Source organism: Solanum verrucosum, unplaced genomic scaffold (genome assembly GCF_900185275.1).
Source record: "Solanum verrucosum unplaced genomic scaffold, falcon-dt-bn FXZP01000210.1, whole genome shotgun sequence".
NCBI classification, from domain to species: Eukaryota; Viridiplantae; Streptophyta; class Magnoliopsida; order Solanales; family Solanaceae; genus Solanum; species Solanum verrucosum.
The window spans coordinates 2,242,430-2,262,218 of NW_026020045.1; the positions used below are offsets into that span (position 1 = coordinate 2,242,430).

The following is a 19,789-nucleotide window of genomic DNA, read 5'->3' on the forward strand; positions in this document are numbered from 1 at the left end:
TTTACAACATGGCCATCTGGCCCAATCTATTGATGTATGTTCCTCATGGGTAGAGGTTGTCATGCTTGGGTTGATTGAGAGGGTGATTTCTTCTGCCCTAGCTCCTATTTAGGTTGAGTAAAGGGAGCATAGATCAATGATTAACGACTACAAGCTTGCGTTAGATGCCCTTACTGTGAGGCTTGAGGATTATGAGAAGAACCAGGGGGTAACTGTTGTTGTGAAGTCTTGGAAGGCCGATGTTGCTGAGCTGAGGAGAGATATGGATGAGTTGAAGTCCATTGACCTGTCGATGTTGTTCAGTACGGTCGAGATTGCTGAGGTCTCGAGCACCTATATTCCAGCTACTTTTGAGGTTCCTTTGGTTATTACTAGTGATGAGATTAGAGTTGATAATGTTTATGTTGAGTCCGAGGTTGAGACAGATGAGGAACAATTATGTGTTCGAGAGGAGACCGTATATGAGGATTTGGAAGACTTGGAGGGTTCTATGTTTGATACAGTTAGGCAGGCATCACTCCGGGAACTTCTATGATGGACTCTATTGGAGACAAGGATGTTGTGGAGCTGGGCACTGATTGCCTAGACAGTGCGAGTGACTGATATGTAGACTTCACCCAGTCTTATCCTAGCAGGATGCTCTCTTGCGTCCCTTTCTGTTGCTTTTTAGACTTTCTATTATTTTTTTGCATTTGAGGACAACTACTTATTTTTGTTGGTGAGGTGAGGTATTTCCATACCTAACTCTATTGGGTTGTTTTTGTGGACATTACTTGTTGTTGGTTTTGGTTTTGTGAATATTGGAGCTTATTGGTGTTTATACATATATCATGGTTTTTGATCCATGTTGGTCCATTGTTTTTATTGTGCAAATGGTTTTGAATCGATTTTTAAAAACTTTGCCACCTCTTTTGTGTTTGATTGTGGCGGTTTTGTTGCATTTCCAAGTGTCGATTGTGGTCAATACAGATGACTTCAATAGTTCTCTTAATAGAACAATACAAATGTGCGGCTATGATGAGGTAAAATTAGTTACATAGGTCATATGTGAACTCGTAGCATCTCGTTGTGACTAGCCGGTTGTCGATGAAGTCTATTGTGATGAACATTGCACCTTACCTAGAAAGTGTGGAGTCTTGTTTGATAATGGCATTGAATGCCTTGTGTGGTGAGGTTGTCTTGAATATTGTGCTTGATGAGACATAGAATTTTCCTGTTAGTCCGATTGATTGAGTAAAGCAAGTGATTGAAATGATCTTAGGCTAAAGTTTTGAGGAGTGAACCAAATTGATAACATACCTCTTTGTGGCCACCTTGTAAGAAGTGTTAACCTTGCTTGGCACATTTTGAGCCTATCCTTTTCTTTAGAAGAAACTTGAGAAACTTTGACCTCTTTATCCCATCACATATAGCCTTCATGAAGTATTGGTTTGTTGAATAGCAAACTCAGGCCAAAATCTTAAGTTGGGGTGTGGTGAAAAAGAAGGAAACTCAAGAATTGTGAAAAATCCCCCTTTTGAAGCATAGTTTGAAAAAGATGGAACCCCTCCATGAAAAAAAGAGAAAGAAAATAAATGGTGAAAAAAAGAAGAAAAATTTTGTGAAATAAAGTGTGTGAAAGAAGCAAAAGCAATGGGGTATCCGATGAGTCATGTGTAGTGAAATAATGGGGTGGATTGCGAACATGTTTTAATGTGAAAGAGAAGGGGAAAAGTGATTTTCAGGCCATACTTCATGAAGGTAGAAACTACTAATCCAAAATGACCATACATTTACACTCAGCCCCGTTACAAGCCTTGAAAAGACCTTTGTCATCTTGAGTGAGCTAAAATGAATGTTGATGAAAAGAAGGACAAACCTATGGGTGGAATCATGCATGTATTCATATTTGTGAGTGTGAGAGTTGTCTTTGATTCCGGTATCCTGAATTGTTGAGAAATTTTGTGTGCATGGAATCATCCTTGTTGTGACGGCATGTGAATGTTTTTGTTGAGCTTGAACTTACATTTGAAGCAAACATTGTGAGCTTGAGTATACTTGATAATGGTGAGTCACAATTTAAAACATAAAATGCACAATTGAACATTGTATGTGTAGTTTGAACATCTTGTGGGAATTTGTGTTAAGTCTTAAGTAGCACTGTTTGTAGACATCCTCATCGAACTAATCGATCTTGAGTTTTTACTTGAGGACAAGTAAAATTTTAAGTTGGGGGTATTGATGAGTCTAAGATTTCAACTCATTTCGGGCATTGTTTTCATTTTTTAAGTGTCCTGAAATGCCTAATCTATGCTCTAAACTGATGTTTAAGTGTTGATTTGCAGCAATGAAGCCGAAGAAGCAAAGCAAGGACTTAAGCTAGCAAAAAGGAGCGAAAAAACTGAAGAAGTTGAAGGAAGGCAATCCTGATGACCGCCAAGACCACTCGGTGAACCATTGAGTTACTCTTTAGCTCGCAAAAATTCCAGCGTGCCATCCCTGAGGAACAATTCACTTGGCGACAGGTATTGACAATTGGCGGACCGCCGAACGACTCGGCGACATCGACCTCGATCACCTAAAGTTATAGAACCCTAAGGACTAAGAGCCAAGGCAAACCATAGATGGATTGGAGCAAAGAGCGCGTCGCCAACCTAGTTGGCGATGCACGACTTATTTCACCTAATTGCCCTGAAGGCAAAAATTTGCAGAAGTATAAATTAAAATTTGAAAAAGATCAGAGAATCATTCAAGTATTGTAGAAACTAAATCTAGTTCTCCTGAGTTTTCCAGTGTAGAGTTTTAAGATTTTGCGACTTGGTTTTGAGGATTTTCAATTGGGTTTTGGAATTAATTCGTTTTGAAACATTGTAGAGACTTGGAAACCATTACCTAGCCCATGGCTAATATAGTTGGTAATTGTTTCTTCCTTTTTTATGATGTGTAGCTAAAACCTCACTTCTTGGGGTGTGATCATGTGATTATTGGTTTAATTAGCTTATGGGTATTTTTGTTTACTGATTTTTTAATGCTTAATTGAAGTGGGTTTAATCGATAGTTGTGTATCAATCTATGAATTATAGTTGCAAATGCAATTCTAGCTTAGTGTTCTGGTCTCGCTTGAGAAAGAGGTTTTAGAACCAAGGTTTTCGATTAATGATTGTAGTTATTGGGTTTGTAACACCTCGCTTTTTGAAAGAGCTAGAGTTACAAAGAAACTATTTTTGGAAATTTTGGCAAATCAAGCTAAGTATAAGTTTTGGGTCAACCTTAAGCGACCATAACTTCTAGAATAGGATGATTTAGGTGAGCTATAAGATACCGTATGAAAGGTCTTGGAATTATCTTTCCAACGCCACCGAGTTTTCTCATTTTCGAGTTCATATGAGGGAGATATGCCTGTTTTAAATCGGGTTGTCTCAATAAGGAAAGTCAACCGCATTTTAAAGGGGTATTATGAACTTTTCCATACCCAATTAATTTATAGAGAAAGAACACAAGAGGAGAAAATAGGAGAAAGAGCCAAAGTTCGTCATTCTTGAGTTTTCGCTTGTGGATTTCGCCAAGGGTTAGTCCCTACGAGGTATGTGAGATGACATAGTGTTGGGTTCGTTCACCCACGCACAAATCCTATTTAGTTCACCATGTTTGTTTCTTGAATAAGAGTTTATGTGTTCTTGCTGAATATTGTCAAAAGTTTCGTTTGAATCTTGATTGTGGAGTTTTGGAGAAGTTGTTGAGTTAATTGCATGAGGTTTAAGGTTCTTTTTTAGTATTATCTTGCATACTTTGGTCGTATATTCGAATTTAAGTGTTTGGGGAAGAAACCAATAGAAACTAGAGGGTTTAGAGTTGAAAAACGAGCAAGAAAATTCGGGGATTTCTGCGTAGGGGCATGGGGCACCACTCCACTTAGAGCGCCCCAAAAAGGTGTCAGAAGTTGAGGCTCTGGGGCACCGCGCCACTCAGAGCACCCCAACCCAACTTCTAATGTTTTGGGTCTGGCCCCCGGCACCACTTAGCGCGCAAGGGATGCGAGGTCTTCTACCCTTTCCCACTTCTTTCCGTTTGAGTTCTCTTGAATCGTACCTATGTTTTCTAGTTAATTTATACACTCTAAGGTACATCCAAACAACATGATATCATCCATAAATTCAAATTCAAGGAAAGTTAACACCCAAGACTAGAGAGTTCTTAGAGTCTTTTTAAAAGTCTTTTGCAAATGCTTTAAACTTGTTTTAAGACTTGAGTTGTGAGTTGAGTAAAGAGTAAAGAGTAAAGTTCATTTCTTCAAAAGAGTATATGGGGACTATGTATTCCCAAAGAGAAAATGTTTTCACATTTAATCAAGAGAAGAAAACATTGATTTCCAAGAGAGCCTTCGGGTTAGTTTTTGAGCAATTATCTCAAATCACAAAAAGAGTTATGTTTTTAAACATATGATCTAGTTATGTTTTGGGAGTAGTATTGAGCACCGATATGGGGGAGAGTTCAGACAACTCACAACCCCCATAAACCATGTAGCCAACGTGGGTAGAAAAGGGTCATACTTTCTAAATGATTCCTTAGTGCTTTTAGCATAGACTAGTGGATCCACTTAGTAGTTAGGTTCTATACCCCCAGCAAGATATAGGACGGCCGTAGCAGCGTGAGGAAAAACATTGTATCATCACATAACTCTTAACTGATGGTTTTCGGTTAGAGAAACTACCACAATTACATTTTGTATTCTTATTTACACAGAGATTACTTGTATTTTCACATACAAACAGAGTTTAAATTGTATCCTTGCATACAAGCGGAGTTACCATTGTATTTCTAAATACACAGAGTTGTTATCCATGTTTTAAAAGCTTTTATTTATATTGCATTTATATTATTGTTGTATATTGAAATGAGTTGAGTTGACACCAGGTATGTTCCTTCACTTCCTGTCAAGCTTATGTCTTGTTTTATTATTCCCCTCGTATGCTCGTACAATGTACTGATGCCATTTGACTTGCATATTTTTATGATGCAGATACAGGTAACCAGGATCAGCATCCAGCGCATCGTTAATCCAGTTGACCTTCAGAGTTGTTGGTGAGCCCCCTTGCTTCCGGATGATCCTTTTTTATTGTTTTATCAGTTTAGTTCATTAGGATGTTGTGGGTCTTGTCCCGACGTCCATCTCAGTTGTTAGAGGTTTCATAGATAGTTAGTTGATGTTAGTTCTTGAGTCTTTTCCATTTCAGGTATGTTGAGACTTGAGTTGCCACTTTGGCTAAGTACAATGTTATTTCTAAACATTCTCAGTTTATCTTTTCAGACAGTTTATTTAAGATTGTATTTTAAGTACATTTTCTGTTGAGTAAGTCTTCCACTAAGAGTTAAGCCAGGACAAGGGTTTGCTTCGGGCCAGCAATGGTTCTTGAGTGCCAGTCCCGCCCAAGGTGTAGGCTCGTGGCATGATAGGGTAGATGTGGGTTCATCTCGAGAGTGTGAATCCTAAACTCAATTCTTCCTATCTATCTCAAAAGAGTAGATAAATTAAGGTTTTGGGATGTTTAAATTATTAAGCTTGTCAAGGTTCGAGAGAACTCGCTTGATTCGTAATAGTTATTCGAGAGAAAGTTTTTGCATCTATAGTCTAGACTACCCACTTAGATTTAGCAATTATTAGTGAATTTCAAATACCCATATAGCGAAATTAGCTTATAATCGATCACATCCCCGAGAATTCCTCTCTACTTGCTGAGTCCCCTATTTTTGTAAATTGTTTCATTTGTTAATTGACTAACCAATCCCCCATATGACATTCGTTGTCAACCCTTTTGATTCAAATAAATGTTTGCGATAATTTCAATTCCTATAACCGATTAAACCACATTTGTAACTTCGTAACTGAATTTGAAATTGTACCTCTCCCTGTGGGTTCGACCCCAACTCTTCGTTGGGTTTTATAGTAGATTACAATCGCTTACACCTAGAATTGGTTGAGGTGTATTTGAGTGTTTATCAAAACTCTATCGCACGACTTTAGAGTAATGAAAGAAATAGAGTTTCCTAAACATCTTGTAGCCTCTCATTCATAAATGTGGTGCGCTTCACACTCATGAACAAGACTCTACTTAACATGGCTTATGAGACATCCTAGGACCATTCTAAACCTTGTGCTTTTATTATCAAGTTTGTCACGACTCAGGGGTACCCCCTTGATGTACAATGGCGTATCGAACCCCGAAGGACCCCATACAAGCCACTTAGCTTTCATAATATAAGAAATAGAACAATAAGAGTAAAACAATAGTCTAAGTCCAATAGCTTTATAAAAGTAAAGTGAAAGTCTAAAACACTTGTCTTCATAGCCCTCTTGTACAATAGAATGAAATTGGGCCTAGCCCATACATCATGTCCAAAAGTGAAATACATGAAATAAAGTGAAACAATAGAATTCGTCCTCAAAGCATGAAGACTCACCAAAGCTCGGAAATCAACCAGAAGCCACGAAACTGAGAAACCTAACTGTTAGACCCTACATTTGGGGAAATGTTTTCAAGAGTATGCGTTAATACAAAAAACAATGTACCTAGTATGATATCTATGCATACAATATTTAAATCATGCTAAAAAGGGACATTCATGACATGCAACTGACCAAGCTAAAACATGATATAAAAGGGTTAGAAAACATAAGTAATAAAACAATGGTAAATGCAAGCTAACATCATTTAAAGCCTTTGAACACATATGATATACTTATTAAAGTAACCTTAGTTCATTATTAATGTGGGGGATTAGCCTTAACCGACATAGAGACCATGTAAGCTATAACATGATCCCCCGATGTTTCCCACACCAAAAAGGGTTGTCCTACATGCGAAGATAAGGACCATAACCTCTAGCTTAGGTGGATCCACTAGCTAAGGTCTATCTAGACCAACCTATTATGGGGGCACATAGGTAAGGGATGAGGAGATTGCTACTAGAAACCCAGCCTCTACTAATGGGAGAGCTTCCATCTCAATATTCTCTCAGTGCTAAGTATAAATCACATAGAATAGTCATTTCTTACTTGTTCTTATTATCCACGGAAGGGCACGTCATCTTGCCAATCCAAGCTAAGTCATAATCCATGGAAGGGTATCTTTCAATAACCAATTGAAACTAAGTTTCATTAGGATAGCTCTTAAGCTTTGATTCAATTAAGTGAGAAGACCTTTCAACCTTAGAACCCTTCATTATGTGAGAAAACCTTTAACATCATGCTTTTATGAGGATATGAGAAAATCCTTTCAACAACACATCTTCGTCATCATCATTGATACTTTATTCTCAAAGCATCCTTAAAATATTTGCATAGATTTCATAAGAATATGCATAATTCCATAATATATCTTTCAAAGTTCAAAACCCACTTTCAATCATCAACATTTAGAAAACAAGGGTTAAAAATGGATTTCATCATAATTTCATGTAAAGCTATCAATACATTCTTAATTTCATAAAACTCTTCCTTCATAGTCAAAATCCCACATCATATGATTCATAACTTGAAACATGAGGGAAAACATGGATTCGTAAGGGAATCATCGTAAAATAATAGTATTTCATCAATTCATGCATAAGAGATCATAATTCAATAATTTAAATCAATAATCAAAATAACCCATGACAATTGAAGAAAACCCTAACACAATTGGGGGTTTCTAACTTTGAAAATAGAGGAATTTTGGAACTGTGTGAATGGAAGGAATCCATGGATGAAAACTATCATACCACAAAGCCAAATGCTTATGTTCAATGGAGAAAATGAGACTTGAATGGAAATCCTTGAGAGAAATATTTTGTAGAGGAGAATTGCTCTTCTTTTGTGATTTTGGAAGAATGACTTGGATGGGTTAATTTGGGGGTTCAAAACATTTATATAGGGGACTTAGTGAAGGGCAAAACGATGTAGTATAGGAGTTAATTAATTAGTAAAAGACCTAACTGCCCCTGAAAAAATAATTGCTAGTTGTGACCCACAGCCTCTGTCGACAGACCGTGGTTAGGATGATGGACCGTTCTAAACAACCGTCGATGGTGGTCAGACGACCACTTTTGAGGGTCTGAACCACATGCCCTCGACCACAGACTGTGGTTCCACCAACGGTATGTTGGTTTGGTCCGTGGTTCCAACTCTTTGAACCCATTATTGGGTGCCTACCCACACACCAGACCTACGGTCTGTGGTCCCATCCATGGGCCATTGTTGGCCCTCATGGCTGGCACCTGCAATTTCCCAAAATTGCTTCGGTTCCCTCTTTCGAATACGGGGTGTTACATAGAATCATTCTATATAACATAAACTTTCTGAAATTTAATTCAAGGATTACCTCTTGAAGCATGAGCATATACCTTCAAGCAAATTCACAAGTTAGAACCTTAAACAAATCCACAAGCTAGTCCACAAATTGGATGCAGTTCTATGGTCTTCTAGAGTGATCCCAAGTTCACTTCTCAACTCTGTCAATACTTGGGTGGGCAAGAATCGTATATAAAACTTATTCTCCTTCAAGGGTTTGAAGAATCCCTATTTATAGAGATTTAATTCTAGCCCAAGGAGAACGAATACACAGTCTTTCCTTACAATAGAAAAAGACATGTTCTTCTCCCTTTCCTTAGAATAGATAAAGACGCATACTTCTCCCTTTTCTTATAATAGAGAAAGACACATACCTCTCTCTTTTCCCCTTAGAATTGATTCTGAGTTCTAGTTAAATATGGGCACGATAGGGACCACAAATTTAATTACCGAGGCTTCCTATGATGGAAATCATTCTAAATGATTAATTTGAATTATTCTTACCATACTAAATTACAAATCATTTCATTAGAAATTTGTAATTCCACTCCTCTATTTGTATTTTGAAATCCTCCATTAAACACATATGTAATTCCCTATGTTAAGATTACAATACTAATCAATAAATTAAATTACTGACGAATTTAATTCAATGATCAATTTCCTTTAGACCACTTCTTAACTTATTTCATGTATCGGATTTATAAATCCACTTGCAAGATTTGACACGATGAAAACTTACAAGCTTCTCAAAAAGACATATCATCAATCTCTATATTGAGACATGGATTCCTTCAACTAACTTATTATTTCACCAATATATATTATTATCATCCAATCTACCAGGAATATTGACCCACTTAGAATCTCACCTTTGAATAAATCAAAACGATAATTAACACATAATCATAATAGTTATATCAGGATTAAGAATATAAGTACATTTAATAGTTTAGAGAATATGCTTTTGTTAGTCAGTCTAAAGCAACTATCTCTACTCGGTCTCATTCAATACATACTAAATGCACCAGCACAAGAAGTTGGAACAATGTCATTCCCATAATCAAGATAAACTACATATAATCTTGTGGTACAATCTTACCGATAGCATGTCCAATTCCCATCTTAGATTGTGAACAAAAAGTTTTATACTTATAAGAACCGATGATTTAATCCTCTGTGTATAAGCTAAAACTATATACACTAAATTATCTACTATATAAGTAATCACACACCGTAAACAAATATATGTTCTACTAAAAATTAATAAATAATTATTCTATAAAAAATATTATATCTAAACACGTGATTAATAGTATATATCCCAAAAATCTCCCACTTAGACTTTTAACCATCGTTATTGTTATAATGTACTATATCTAAATGCATAGTTAATAGTATATACCCTAACAATCTCCTACTAAGATATTTAATCTTGAAAATTAGTAGAATACTATTTCTAAACTAATGATTAATAGTATAAACTCTAACAATCTCCCTCTTAGACTGTTAACAATGTATTTACAACTTTCACAAATATTCCTTTTATATTTCTTATCAAAAGGATCTTACTAAGTTGTTTTCTTATGCAACTTCCTCTAGTAGTGCTTCACCGTAACTTATCAATTTTGTATTAGATTTTAGAGGCCCTATCATGAAACCCTTGAAACGTTTACTTCTTTTCAGGAATTCTATCATGAAAGTCCTCTTAAAAATATAAAACCAATCAATCTTTGTTATGATTCTCCCACTACGACTAAGTACTACTACAACAGTCACAATTTCATGTTCTTGAGTCTTAATATTTTCCTCAAAACTTTTTGGTACTAAAATATTAACAACTTTTTCATGTCGTGTTCTTTAATTTTCCAAGCATCACTTCTACTACTTAAGGTAGTAGTTTTCTTATGTCTAGTAACATTTCTCCCACTACTTAAATGCAATGAAACGTCAATTCTGATTTACTGATTAGATGTTCTTGAGCGTCTTAATTTACAACTGACTCATTTGATATTTCCTTATTTTGTTCCTATAAAACTAGTTTACGTTTAGGAACATGAATTACTAAATAGTCATTTTCTATAATTCTGATAGTTGTCTTAACAATTACCTTATTTTCTTTCGGACAATAAAATAAATCTTCTTTCATTCTTTTGGATATCTAATTAACACATACACATTTCACTCCCAATTTGAAAGGAATTGAATTCAAATGTGATATGTAGTTCTTAGAACATAACCCAAAAGAAACAAAACAACAACGAAATAAGACAATCATTATTCTTATCATCTTCATAAGAGTCTATTTATTTTCTCTTTTACACCAATCTATTATAAAGTGTGGTGTAGACAATTGAAATGCAATTATTCTATAAGATAAGTGACTCATCAACTCTGCAGATAGGTATACATCACTACATTTATTTGTTTTCTAAACATGACTCCCATGTTGGTAGTGACTTCACTTTCAATGAACCGTTATGTCCATTCTTTAACCAACCTCAAATTTCTATCTAGAATAAATTGCGTAGACACTAGTGTACAAATAAGTTTCATTCAATTTAAAATATATTTTCTCTTATGAGACAAATTAATATAATTCAATTCATGAGAGATAATACCAATAAAAAATCAATATATCCATATACCATAAGAGATAATATATTTCTCAAACTTAATAAAAGAAGAGTTACAAGAAAAATACATTAAGTATCCATCTCTTATTTAGCTAGAAACAAAAAATAATTTCTTCTAACATAAACATATACAATGCATTTATATTTTAATTAGTATATTTTCTCTATCAAAAGAAATAGTTAAGTAGTACTACGTGAGTCCATAAAGTTTACTCATAATTTGAGATATAATACATTAAATAGATCATAAAATGTCGAATAATTCTAAATGAAAAAATTCAGGGCTCATATATACATATATATACATGCATCTTGAATAGCCAATCGATGGGATTGGAGAACTACTCATGCAATACACATGTACAATGATTGATATTCACTCCATATACTTATATAGATTTAACTCAGATGGAGAGTGTACTGTTATTTTAAGTCACGTGAAAATCAACCTAGTTATATTGATCCAATTATATATTACTCAGCTTAGAAGAATTAAGACAGATTATCAAAACTAGCGATTAAATACATAGTGACTTGTATTAATTTCATCGTATATGGAGAAAGGTCTAAGCCAGCATATGACACTAATACTTCACTATTACTTAATCTTGGTAATCAAGGGATGGACCCCTATAACCATATATGACCAAAAACTCATATAACGATAAAAAAAATTTCTTACTAGGTCATTCTTAAGAATCTACGAAATTTTAAATCAATCAAAGTCCTTTTTTCGAATTCCAAAACTAAGATTAATTTGCTAGAAAATGTTATTTGGTCAAAGATAGAATATTATTTTTTTTCGTTCGAAAATTCTTATCACATATCAGCATTTGTGAAATTGATACACGAATAAAATACAAAGAATAAAATTCTAGAACTATTTACATTATTTGAATACTATTTTTCAAAAATCAACATGTTTATGTATACATTGAACATTAAAATTCAAAATGTATCTCAGTGATATCCATGCATCTTGAACGATAAATTTTGATGAAAAATAACTAGTCATGCTACATATGTTGATTTATGCCAAGTGAATATCATTATCCCTATTTCATTGATCCATCAAATATACTCAAATAGGGATAGTCAATACAGATCATCAAAACTAGCGATTAAATTTTAATGACTTGTATTAATTTCATCTGATATGGAGAAAGGTCTAAGCCAACAAATGAACTTAATACTTCACTAAAATTTAATTATGAAGGCCATAGAGAACAATATGTATCACCATTGTATCATAGGTGAGTAATTTTCATTAAAATTAATTTTCAAGATACAAAAAACAATTATCCATAAACATCATCTGAACAACCTCAAATTACAAACCACTGTAAAACAATGAGTATTCTTAATTTGATTGTTTCTGATGAACCTACTAAATTTCAGGTCAATCAGAGTTCAAAAATAAATTTTCCTTTATCTCCAAAGCTATGATCAAATTCAGATTCAAACAATTTAAGAAAAATAATTAGATCATATCTTTATCATATATCAATTCATGTTGACCCATAACGTGTAATCATGTACCATATTTAACATAAATAAAGTTGATATAAAGGATTATATTCATACTAAATCACATTTTAATTCTAAAGAACAATTTAAAAACCATTTTAAGGCCCTCAAAACTATAACCACGTAGCAATGAGTATTTCTTACTAGTCTATCACCAATGAACTTACAAAATTTCAGGTTAACTGGAGTCAATAAAAAATACTTTCAAAGCCATGACCAAATTCAAATTCAAGTGATTTAAGTATCTTTAGGAATTAAAACAACATGACTTTATTATATTCAGATAAAATTTATATCCGACAAACTACCTAAAACCCATCTAAATAATTTTCTATTGAATCATCAAATTTCATGTCAATTAGAGATCAAAAAATCCATGACCACCTAAACTATGACCAAGTTTGAAAAATAATCATTTCATAACTTCATTCAAATTTCCACTCTCTTCTAATTATTATCGCATGAGCATAAGGCATGTTCTGTGTCTTCTCTTTCTAAGACACATAACAACTTCTTATACCAAATTGTCTTCCTATTAATACATTTGAGAATTCAAGATATTACATTTCTCAGTAGTATACATTTATGCACCACAATTTATATATGCTACATTGAGTATATTGTAATGACTCAAATAAATGGATCACTTTCGTAAATCCTATTTATTTATTTTTTATAAATCTCAATTCATACATTATAATACATATTTTTTTCACATGTATAAAGCCATATTAAAATATCCAATGATTCCACATAAATAATCCACTTTTATAGTATTTATTTAATGATCTTAAATTTTTATTTTATACATCATAATACCGCGAGAAAAATAGATCACTATAGTTCTCAAATAATTAAAGTTTCAGAATAAAATCAAGTCAATTTCAATTAATGAAATTATGGATTTAAAATCACATGATTGGCGCATGGGTGAACAAACCCAACAATATGAGAGCTTACATACCTCGTTAGGATCAAATCCTTGGTGAAAACCCCTCGAAGATTGCAAGAAACCCTTGAGCACTTGAATCTTTTTCCTTTCTTTCTCTTCTCTTGAACTCCTCTCTAAAACCTTAAGTGTGTTTAGTATTTGTGAAAACTGATCCAAATCAGTACTAAAAAATTATTAAAAACATTTAGAGCTAATGGGGTAAGTAGAAGACCAAAATACCCCACATAATTTTGGGTAACTTTCCTTAACTGGACAAGCTAACTTCAAACGGGAATATCTCCCTCATCCAAACACGAAACTTAGCAAACTCGATGGCATTGAAAAGACGATTCAAAGACTTTCATTTGATATCTTATGGTCCACCTAACTCATCCTGTACTGCAAGTTATGGTCATTTAAAGTTGACCCAAAACTCACAACTTAAGCTTAACTTGAAAAAATCTCAAATTAGATCTTTCCAAATTAGTTCTTTCTAAATTTAGCTCTTTCTAAGACCAAGGTATTACAACTAGCAGCAAGCTTTGCCGTTCTAATATATTGACACATAACTAGTTGTTATAATATAATCACCACAGAAAATAACTTTGTAATTGACTTGCCTAGTTTCCATATGAAAATTTGATGCAAAGAAACATGATTTGAATAAAAATCAATTGCATACTTAATTTCACTCACACTTTTTTCTAGTATATATAGGATTTTTGTATTGGGGATATTGGCATACCCTTGTTTCATCTTCCTCTAATATTTTTCGGGCAATCTTTTGTGTTTTGGAATTTTGGTTTAAGAAAGATTTTGGATCTTACGAAGCCAATACTTGAATTACACTTAAAGTAAGTTGTTCTTTTATTGATGTTTTGAAGTTCTTTCATTTATTTCTCTCATGTCGCTTAATGTTGATACTTGTGTTTGCCTACAACTTGTTTCATATGTTTCAATTGCTTTTTTTGAGACTCATATCAGGCTAAGATAAAAAACAAAGTCAAGAATTTTAGTTTATAAACTTTACAAATTAAAATTCTTGACTTTGTTTCAAACCTTCGCATGAGGTGAGTCCCAAAAAGCCATTTAAACATATGAAACAAGTTGTAGACAAATAAAAGGAATAATATTAAGCGATATGAGATAGATAAAATTAAAGAAATATTAGAACATCAAGAAAAGAAACAACTTACTTTAAGTATGAATTCAAGTATTGGCTTCGTAAGATCCACAATAATTCTAAAACCATAATTTCAAAACACAAATGATTGCCCAAAACCAGACTCCTATTTATACTAGAAAAAAATGAAAGTCAAATTAGGTATGCAAATGATTTTTATTCAAATTGTATTTCTTTACATCCAATTTCCATATCGAAACAAGGCAAGTCATTACAAAGTTACTAATAATAAAAGTGGAGGTAAAATAAGGTATGCAAGTATATTGACTTTTATTCAAATTAGAATTCTATACATTAAAAAGTTTCCAAGTAAGTCAATTACAAAATTACACATAATAAAAGTGAAGGCTAAATTAGGTATGCAATTGATTTTTATTCAAATTGTAATTCTTTACATTAATAAATTTCCATATCAAACAAGGTTGGTCAATTACAAAATTACACATGATAAAAGTGAAGGTAAAATAAGGTATGCAATTGATTTTTATTCAAGTTTTTTTAAACAAGTCTTTTACTAATTTATCATTTGACTATGTGAAGTCAAATGATAATGTGTTGGATCCACATACAAAAGTCCTTAAAAGAGATGGAGTTGAGAGATCATCAAAGAAATCATCATGACGGTAACTCTACCTAGAAGATCGGAGATCTCAAGAGCTTGGTTCAAAAAGATCAAACAAATTTGTGACTAAAGGTTCGGCATTTTCAATAAACTCAATCCATTTTTGTGATGAAGACAATGTTCATGAACAAGGATAAAACATTAAGAAAATTTAGTGAATTGATAAAACTTAAAGTTTTTAAATGTTTCTATGTTTGGCAGATTTGACGAAAAAGTGTATCTACGCAATAACACAGTTAGAAAGCGCCTATGTGAGTGTGAAGTGTAAGCCGCTTCAAAACAAATGATTGTAAAATCACATTCTCTATATACTCATGAAATGATAAAGTGTTCATGGTTGAAATGAACACAACAGTAAGAACCATATATGGTAAAGGATTAATTGTATTGCATGTGGTTGTCTTGGTATACACCAAACTCAACGATTCAACGATATCAAATCTACCTATTGATCAAGTATATTCGGCATATGTTCACTACAGAAACTTAAAAGGGAAACTTGCTTATCTGGATGTAATTAATCCTTGATTGTAAAGTACATATTTGTTCGTTTATTTTTTGTCAAAGTCATTCTACAATCATGTGGGGGATTGTTGGGTTTTAAAAGGCATGAATATAAATTGAAGAGTTGTGACTCTTTTAAAGAGTTGTGATTTTTCTTAAGATTTGTGACTTTTCTGAAGGGTTGTGACTTTTTCAAAAAATTGTCACTTTTCCAAAGGGTTGTGACCTTTCTGATAAGGCATAGTAAACATTTGTTCACACTACCCTCTATTGTCTATAAATAGAAGGGTATTCTCTCTTTTTTCAACAACGAATTTGTTGAACTTCTTATTCTGAACAAACAAATGGTGCTTGTTTACTTTACTTCCATTGAGTGGTTCGTTTGTACCATGATTTTAGGTACCAATACACCGATAAGTAAGATCATTATATCCTTGGAGGATATATTCCATTAACCTGAGGTACTTGAGGAGAAAATTTTCTTAAGGACACATTGAGCACTCAATGGACTCGATTTTCTTCTTTTCGATATTCTTTTTGTTTGGTCGCAAATTATATTTTCTTTACTAGTATTAACTTTCTGGTTTTGAAAAGATACTTTAAAGTTTGTTGTGTATTAGAAAGTTCTGCGAAGTTATTGTTCTAAATACTTTAGAAATATAGATAAATAACGAAAGGTGAAAAATAACCATATGGGTCCTTACAATCCATATATGTCACGACCCAAACCTGGGTGTGATGACACTTGCCTTATTCCACTAATATAGATCAGTGTATTTAACCTTCGAAAAGGATAAATGCGGAAGTAAGAAAGAAATTAAGAATTAAATACAATATAATAATATATATATCTCACAACAAAGAAAAACTATCCTCAAAACCTGGGGTAACGTGTACAAGCCACTAAGTAATACAACGGATTCAAAAAAAAATACAAGTTTGAATGTCTACAATACTAGAATAGTAGAAAGACGTAATCAAGAGTATGTGATGTTTGCTAATATGACTACCAGCCACCTCATGAACTCTAAAGGTGTCACGACCCAAATATAGACACGATGGCACTTGTCTATTCCAACCAAGGCAAGTCAGCCTCAACCCAACAAAAAAGAAAGAAATGTGAAAATATAAAGCAAGAACAAGATAAAGTAGAAAAAGTTATTATTTCTATTAAAAACCCCAAAATCTGATTGTCATGCGTGCAAGCCACTACTTCCATAAAGTACGGAATCTATGAAATAAAGACAACTCTCAATCTTTGTTTCTCTAATAGAACGAAGCTTTTGGGAAAAAGGAAAAGGGGGCCCACTAGGATGACTAGCATCTACCTTTCAAGTCCTCCAACGAGCCTTAGAAAGTGAGAAGAAGAACAACCACACTAAATCGGCTCGGTAACTAAACAAGTGTAGAAGCAAGGACTGAGTACCAACAACACGGTACCCAACAAGAAACCTAATAAACAAAACATCTAGCTAGAAATCAAATCCTCAAACTAAAACCTCCACAGAAATCAACCCAACCTAAAAGTTCTTCAATACATTGCTCATAAGGACCAATATCCACAATGTAGTAGTCACAATTCCAACATCAAATGAATCAGACAAATCAATCTTACTGTCAAGTAGTTAAGTCACACGGAACAAGTACATGAATCACAATTAGCAATTAAGTCACGCATAACAATCAAATGCATCAAGTCACAATAACCAATCTCTCACCAGAACCATTTCCCATCGTCTTAATAAGCACTTGCCGAAAATTACCTCGTCATAATGACATTCGCTAGTGTCACACCCCTTTTTGGGACCAGCGGAAGGGTTTTTCCAATTTAAGTGACAATATTGAATAGGGATTATTTTATTGATTTTTTAGAGTCGCCACTTGGAATTGAGTTATGGTGTTCCAAGACACCTTTTTGTTTAATCCCCTAATCAAAAGGAAATGACTCTTTATCTGGTCTGTGAACTAGAAATTCTGGTAAGAAATTCTATTGACTGAGGAGAAGGTATTAGGCATCCCTCGAGTCCCTTGGTTCTAGCACGGTCGTTTTTATTAAGTTATACGTATTTTAATTATCATTTGGACATATTTTTATAGGCAATGATTTTCTTGCATTTTTTATTTGTTGAACTTTTATTTGGTCTCGACCTAGATAAGTAGCCGCATTCTTAGTCTTGATGTTTAGAGACATAACTGTCTTCTTTGCATCACAGTTAATAACCTTATTTTTTTTAAGTCTCTACTTTAAGTTAATTTTATTACTGGACAAGGTGTGTCACCGCATCCTTGAGTGTATTTTAATGTCTAAAGAAAAAGATGTGTAACCACATTCTTAATTGAAACAAACATTTTTTAACGTGCCTAAATGTTCGTTTTAACATTAAAAGAAAATATTTATTTCTTATAAAGAAAACAAAAATAAAGTAAAACACTAAACTTCTAGAATAAAATTTTGGATCATTTTCATATTTTTTATTTTTACTATTCTTAATGTTGACGTCAAATTAAAATTAAGCGTACACTTTCTAATCCAACAAAATAATACCGAATTGTTAAAAATAAATCTCAATTTTTGTTTGATAAAATAAAATAACAATAATTTATTTACTTATTTTAGCCTAACAATCCCTACTTTATCATTATTATCTAAATCAAGACAAGAACAATTTCATGACCCGTTCATTTTTAAGAGATCAGAACTAATTAACGCAAATAAGTAAATAAAAAACAATCATCGATTAAAGCTACCTTCATTCATTAAACAAATATATAACAACTAGAAAATTATTCATTTCAAGTAAATTATGAATGAAACAAAATATAAGAAAACTTGTCATAAAATTACATCAAATTTCATAAATAAATTAACGAGATAAGGTAAAGTTAAATACCACAATATCTTGACCGAAGCTCGATTAGAACACCCATAATGTTTTTGTAAGTTGTTTGTGATGGCATATGTATTGTATTTAAATAAAGTAGTAATAAAAAGGAAGAAAATATGTGAATGTATTAATGAATTTTTGAAAGAAAAGTAAACTAAAAATAAAATGAATTTCCTCTTCTTCTCTTTTGCGTGAAAGTTGATTTTCTTTTTGCTTTTTCATGTATGTTTTTTGTGTGTGTGTTTTTTTTGGTAGTGTGCATAGGGGTGAGTTTCTATCTGGAAGTATTGTTGTTGTAGTATATAGTGTGTAGGAGTGGTGACTGAAGTGTGGTGTGTGGGGTAGGTTTTGATATTCTAAGATGACTGGTGCAGTTTGGAATTTTTTTTTGAGGTGCTTTGATGTATTTTTCTTGATTCTTATATTTTTCGGACGGTTACGAGGGAAAATTAAAGTTTTTTATATTTTTCGAACAATTAAGAAAAAGAGTAAAAATTTTATATTTTTTCGTTTGGATAATTTAAGGTGACTGGTGCAGTCTAGAATTTTTTTGAGGTGTTTTGATGTAATTTTCGTGATTTTTATATTTTTAGACGTTTACGAGGGAAATTTAAAGTTTTTTATATTTTTCGGACAGTTACGGAAAAGAGTAAAATTTTGATTTTTTTCGTGTTGATATTCACAGATGACTGGTGAAGTTTGCAATTTTTTTGAGGTGTTTTGATGTATTTTTCTTGATTTTTATATTTTTCGGATGTTAACAAGGGAAAACTAAATTTTTTGATATTTTTCTGACAGTTACGAAAAAGAGAAAAATATTTATATTTTTTTTGTTTCGATATTCTAAGGTGACTGGTGCAGTTGGAATTTTTTTGAGGTGTTTTAATGTATTTTTCTTGATTTTTGTATATTTCGGACGTTTATGAGAGAAAATTAAAGTTTTTGATATTTTTTGGACAATTACGAAAAAGAGTAAAATTTTGATTTTTTTTGCATTTTCATATTCTAAGGTGATTGGTACAGTTTTTTGAGGTGTTTTGATGTACTTTTATTGATTTTTATATTTTTCAGACATATACGACAAAGAGTAAAAATTTGATATTTCTTTTGTTTCGATATTCTAAGGTGGCTGGTGTAGTTTGGATTTTCTTTTAGGTGTTTTGATGTATTTTAATTTGATTTTTATATTTTTCAGA

The 19,789-nt window shown here is 32.9% G+C and overlaps 2 protein-coding genes across 3 annotated transcripts in view; one reads left to right on the forward strand and one right to left on the reverse strand.

The window, feature by feature from the left end:
- Positions 1 to 19,789, reverse strand: part of LOC125821752 (uncharacterized) — a 1,137,236-nt gene that overhangs the window by 752,026 nt on the left and 365,421 nt on the right. The window lies entirely within an intron of this gene.
- On the forward strand, positions 137 to 535 carry LOC125821790 (uncharacterized). Its single transcript, XM_049501157.1, has one exon. The coding sequence runs from the start codon at positions 137 to 139 to the stop codon at positions 533 to 535; it is 399 nt and encodes a 132-aa protein (XP_049357114.1).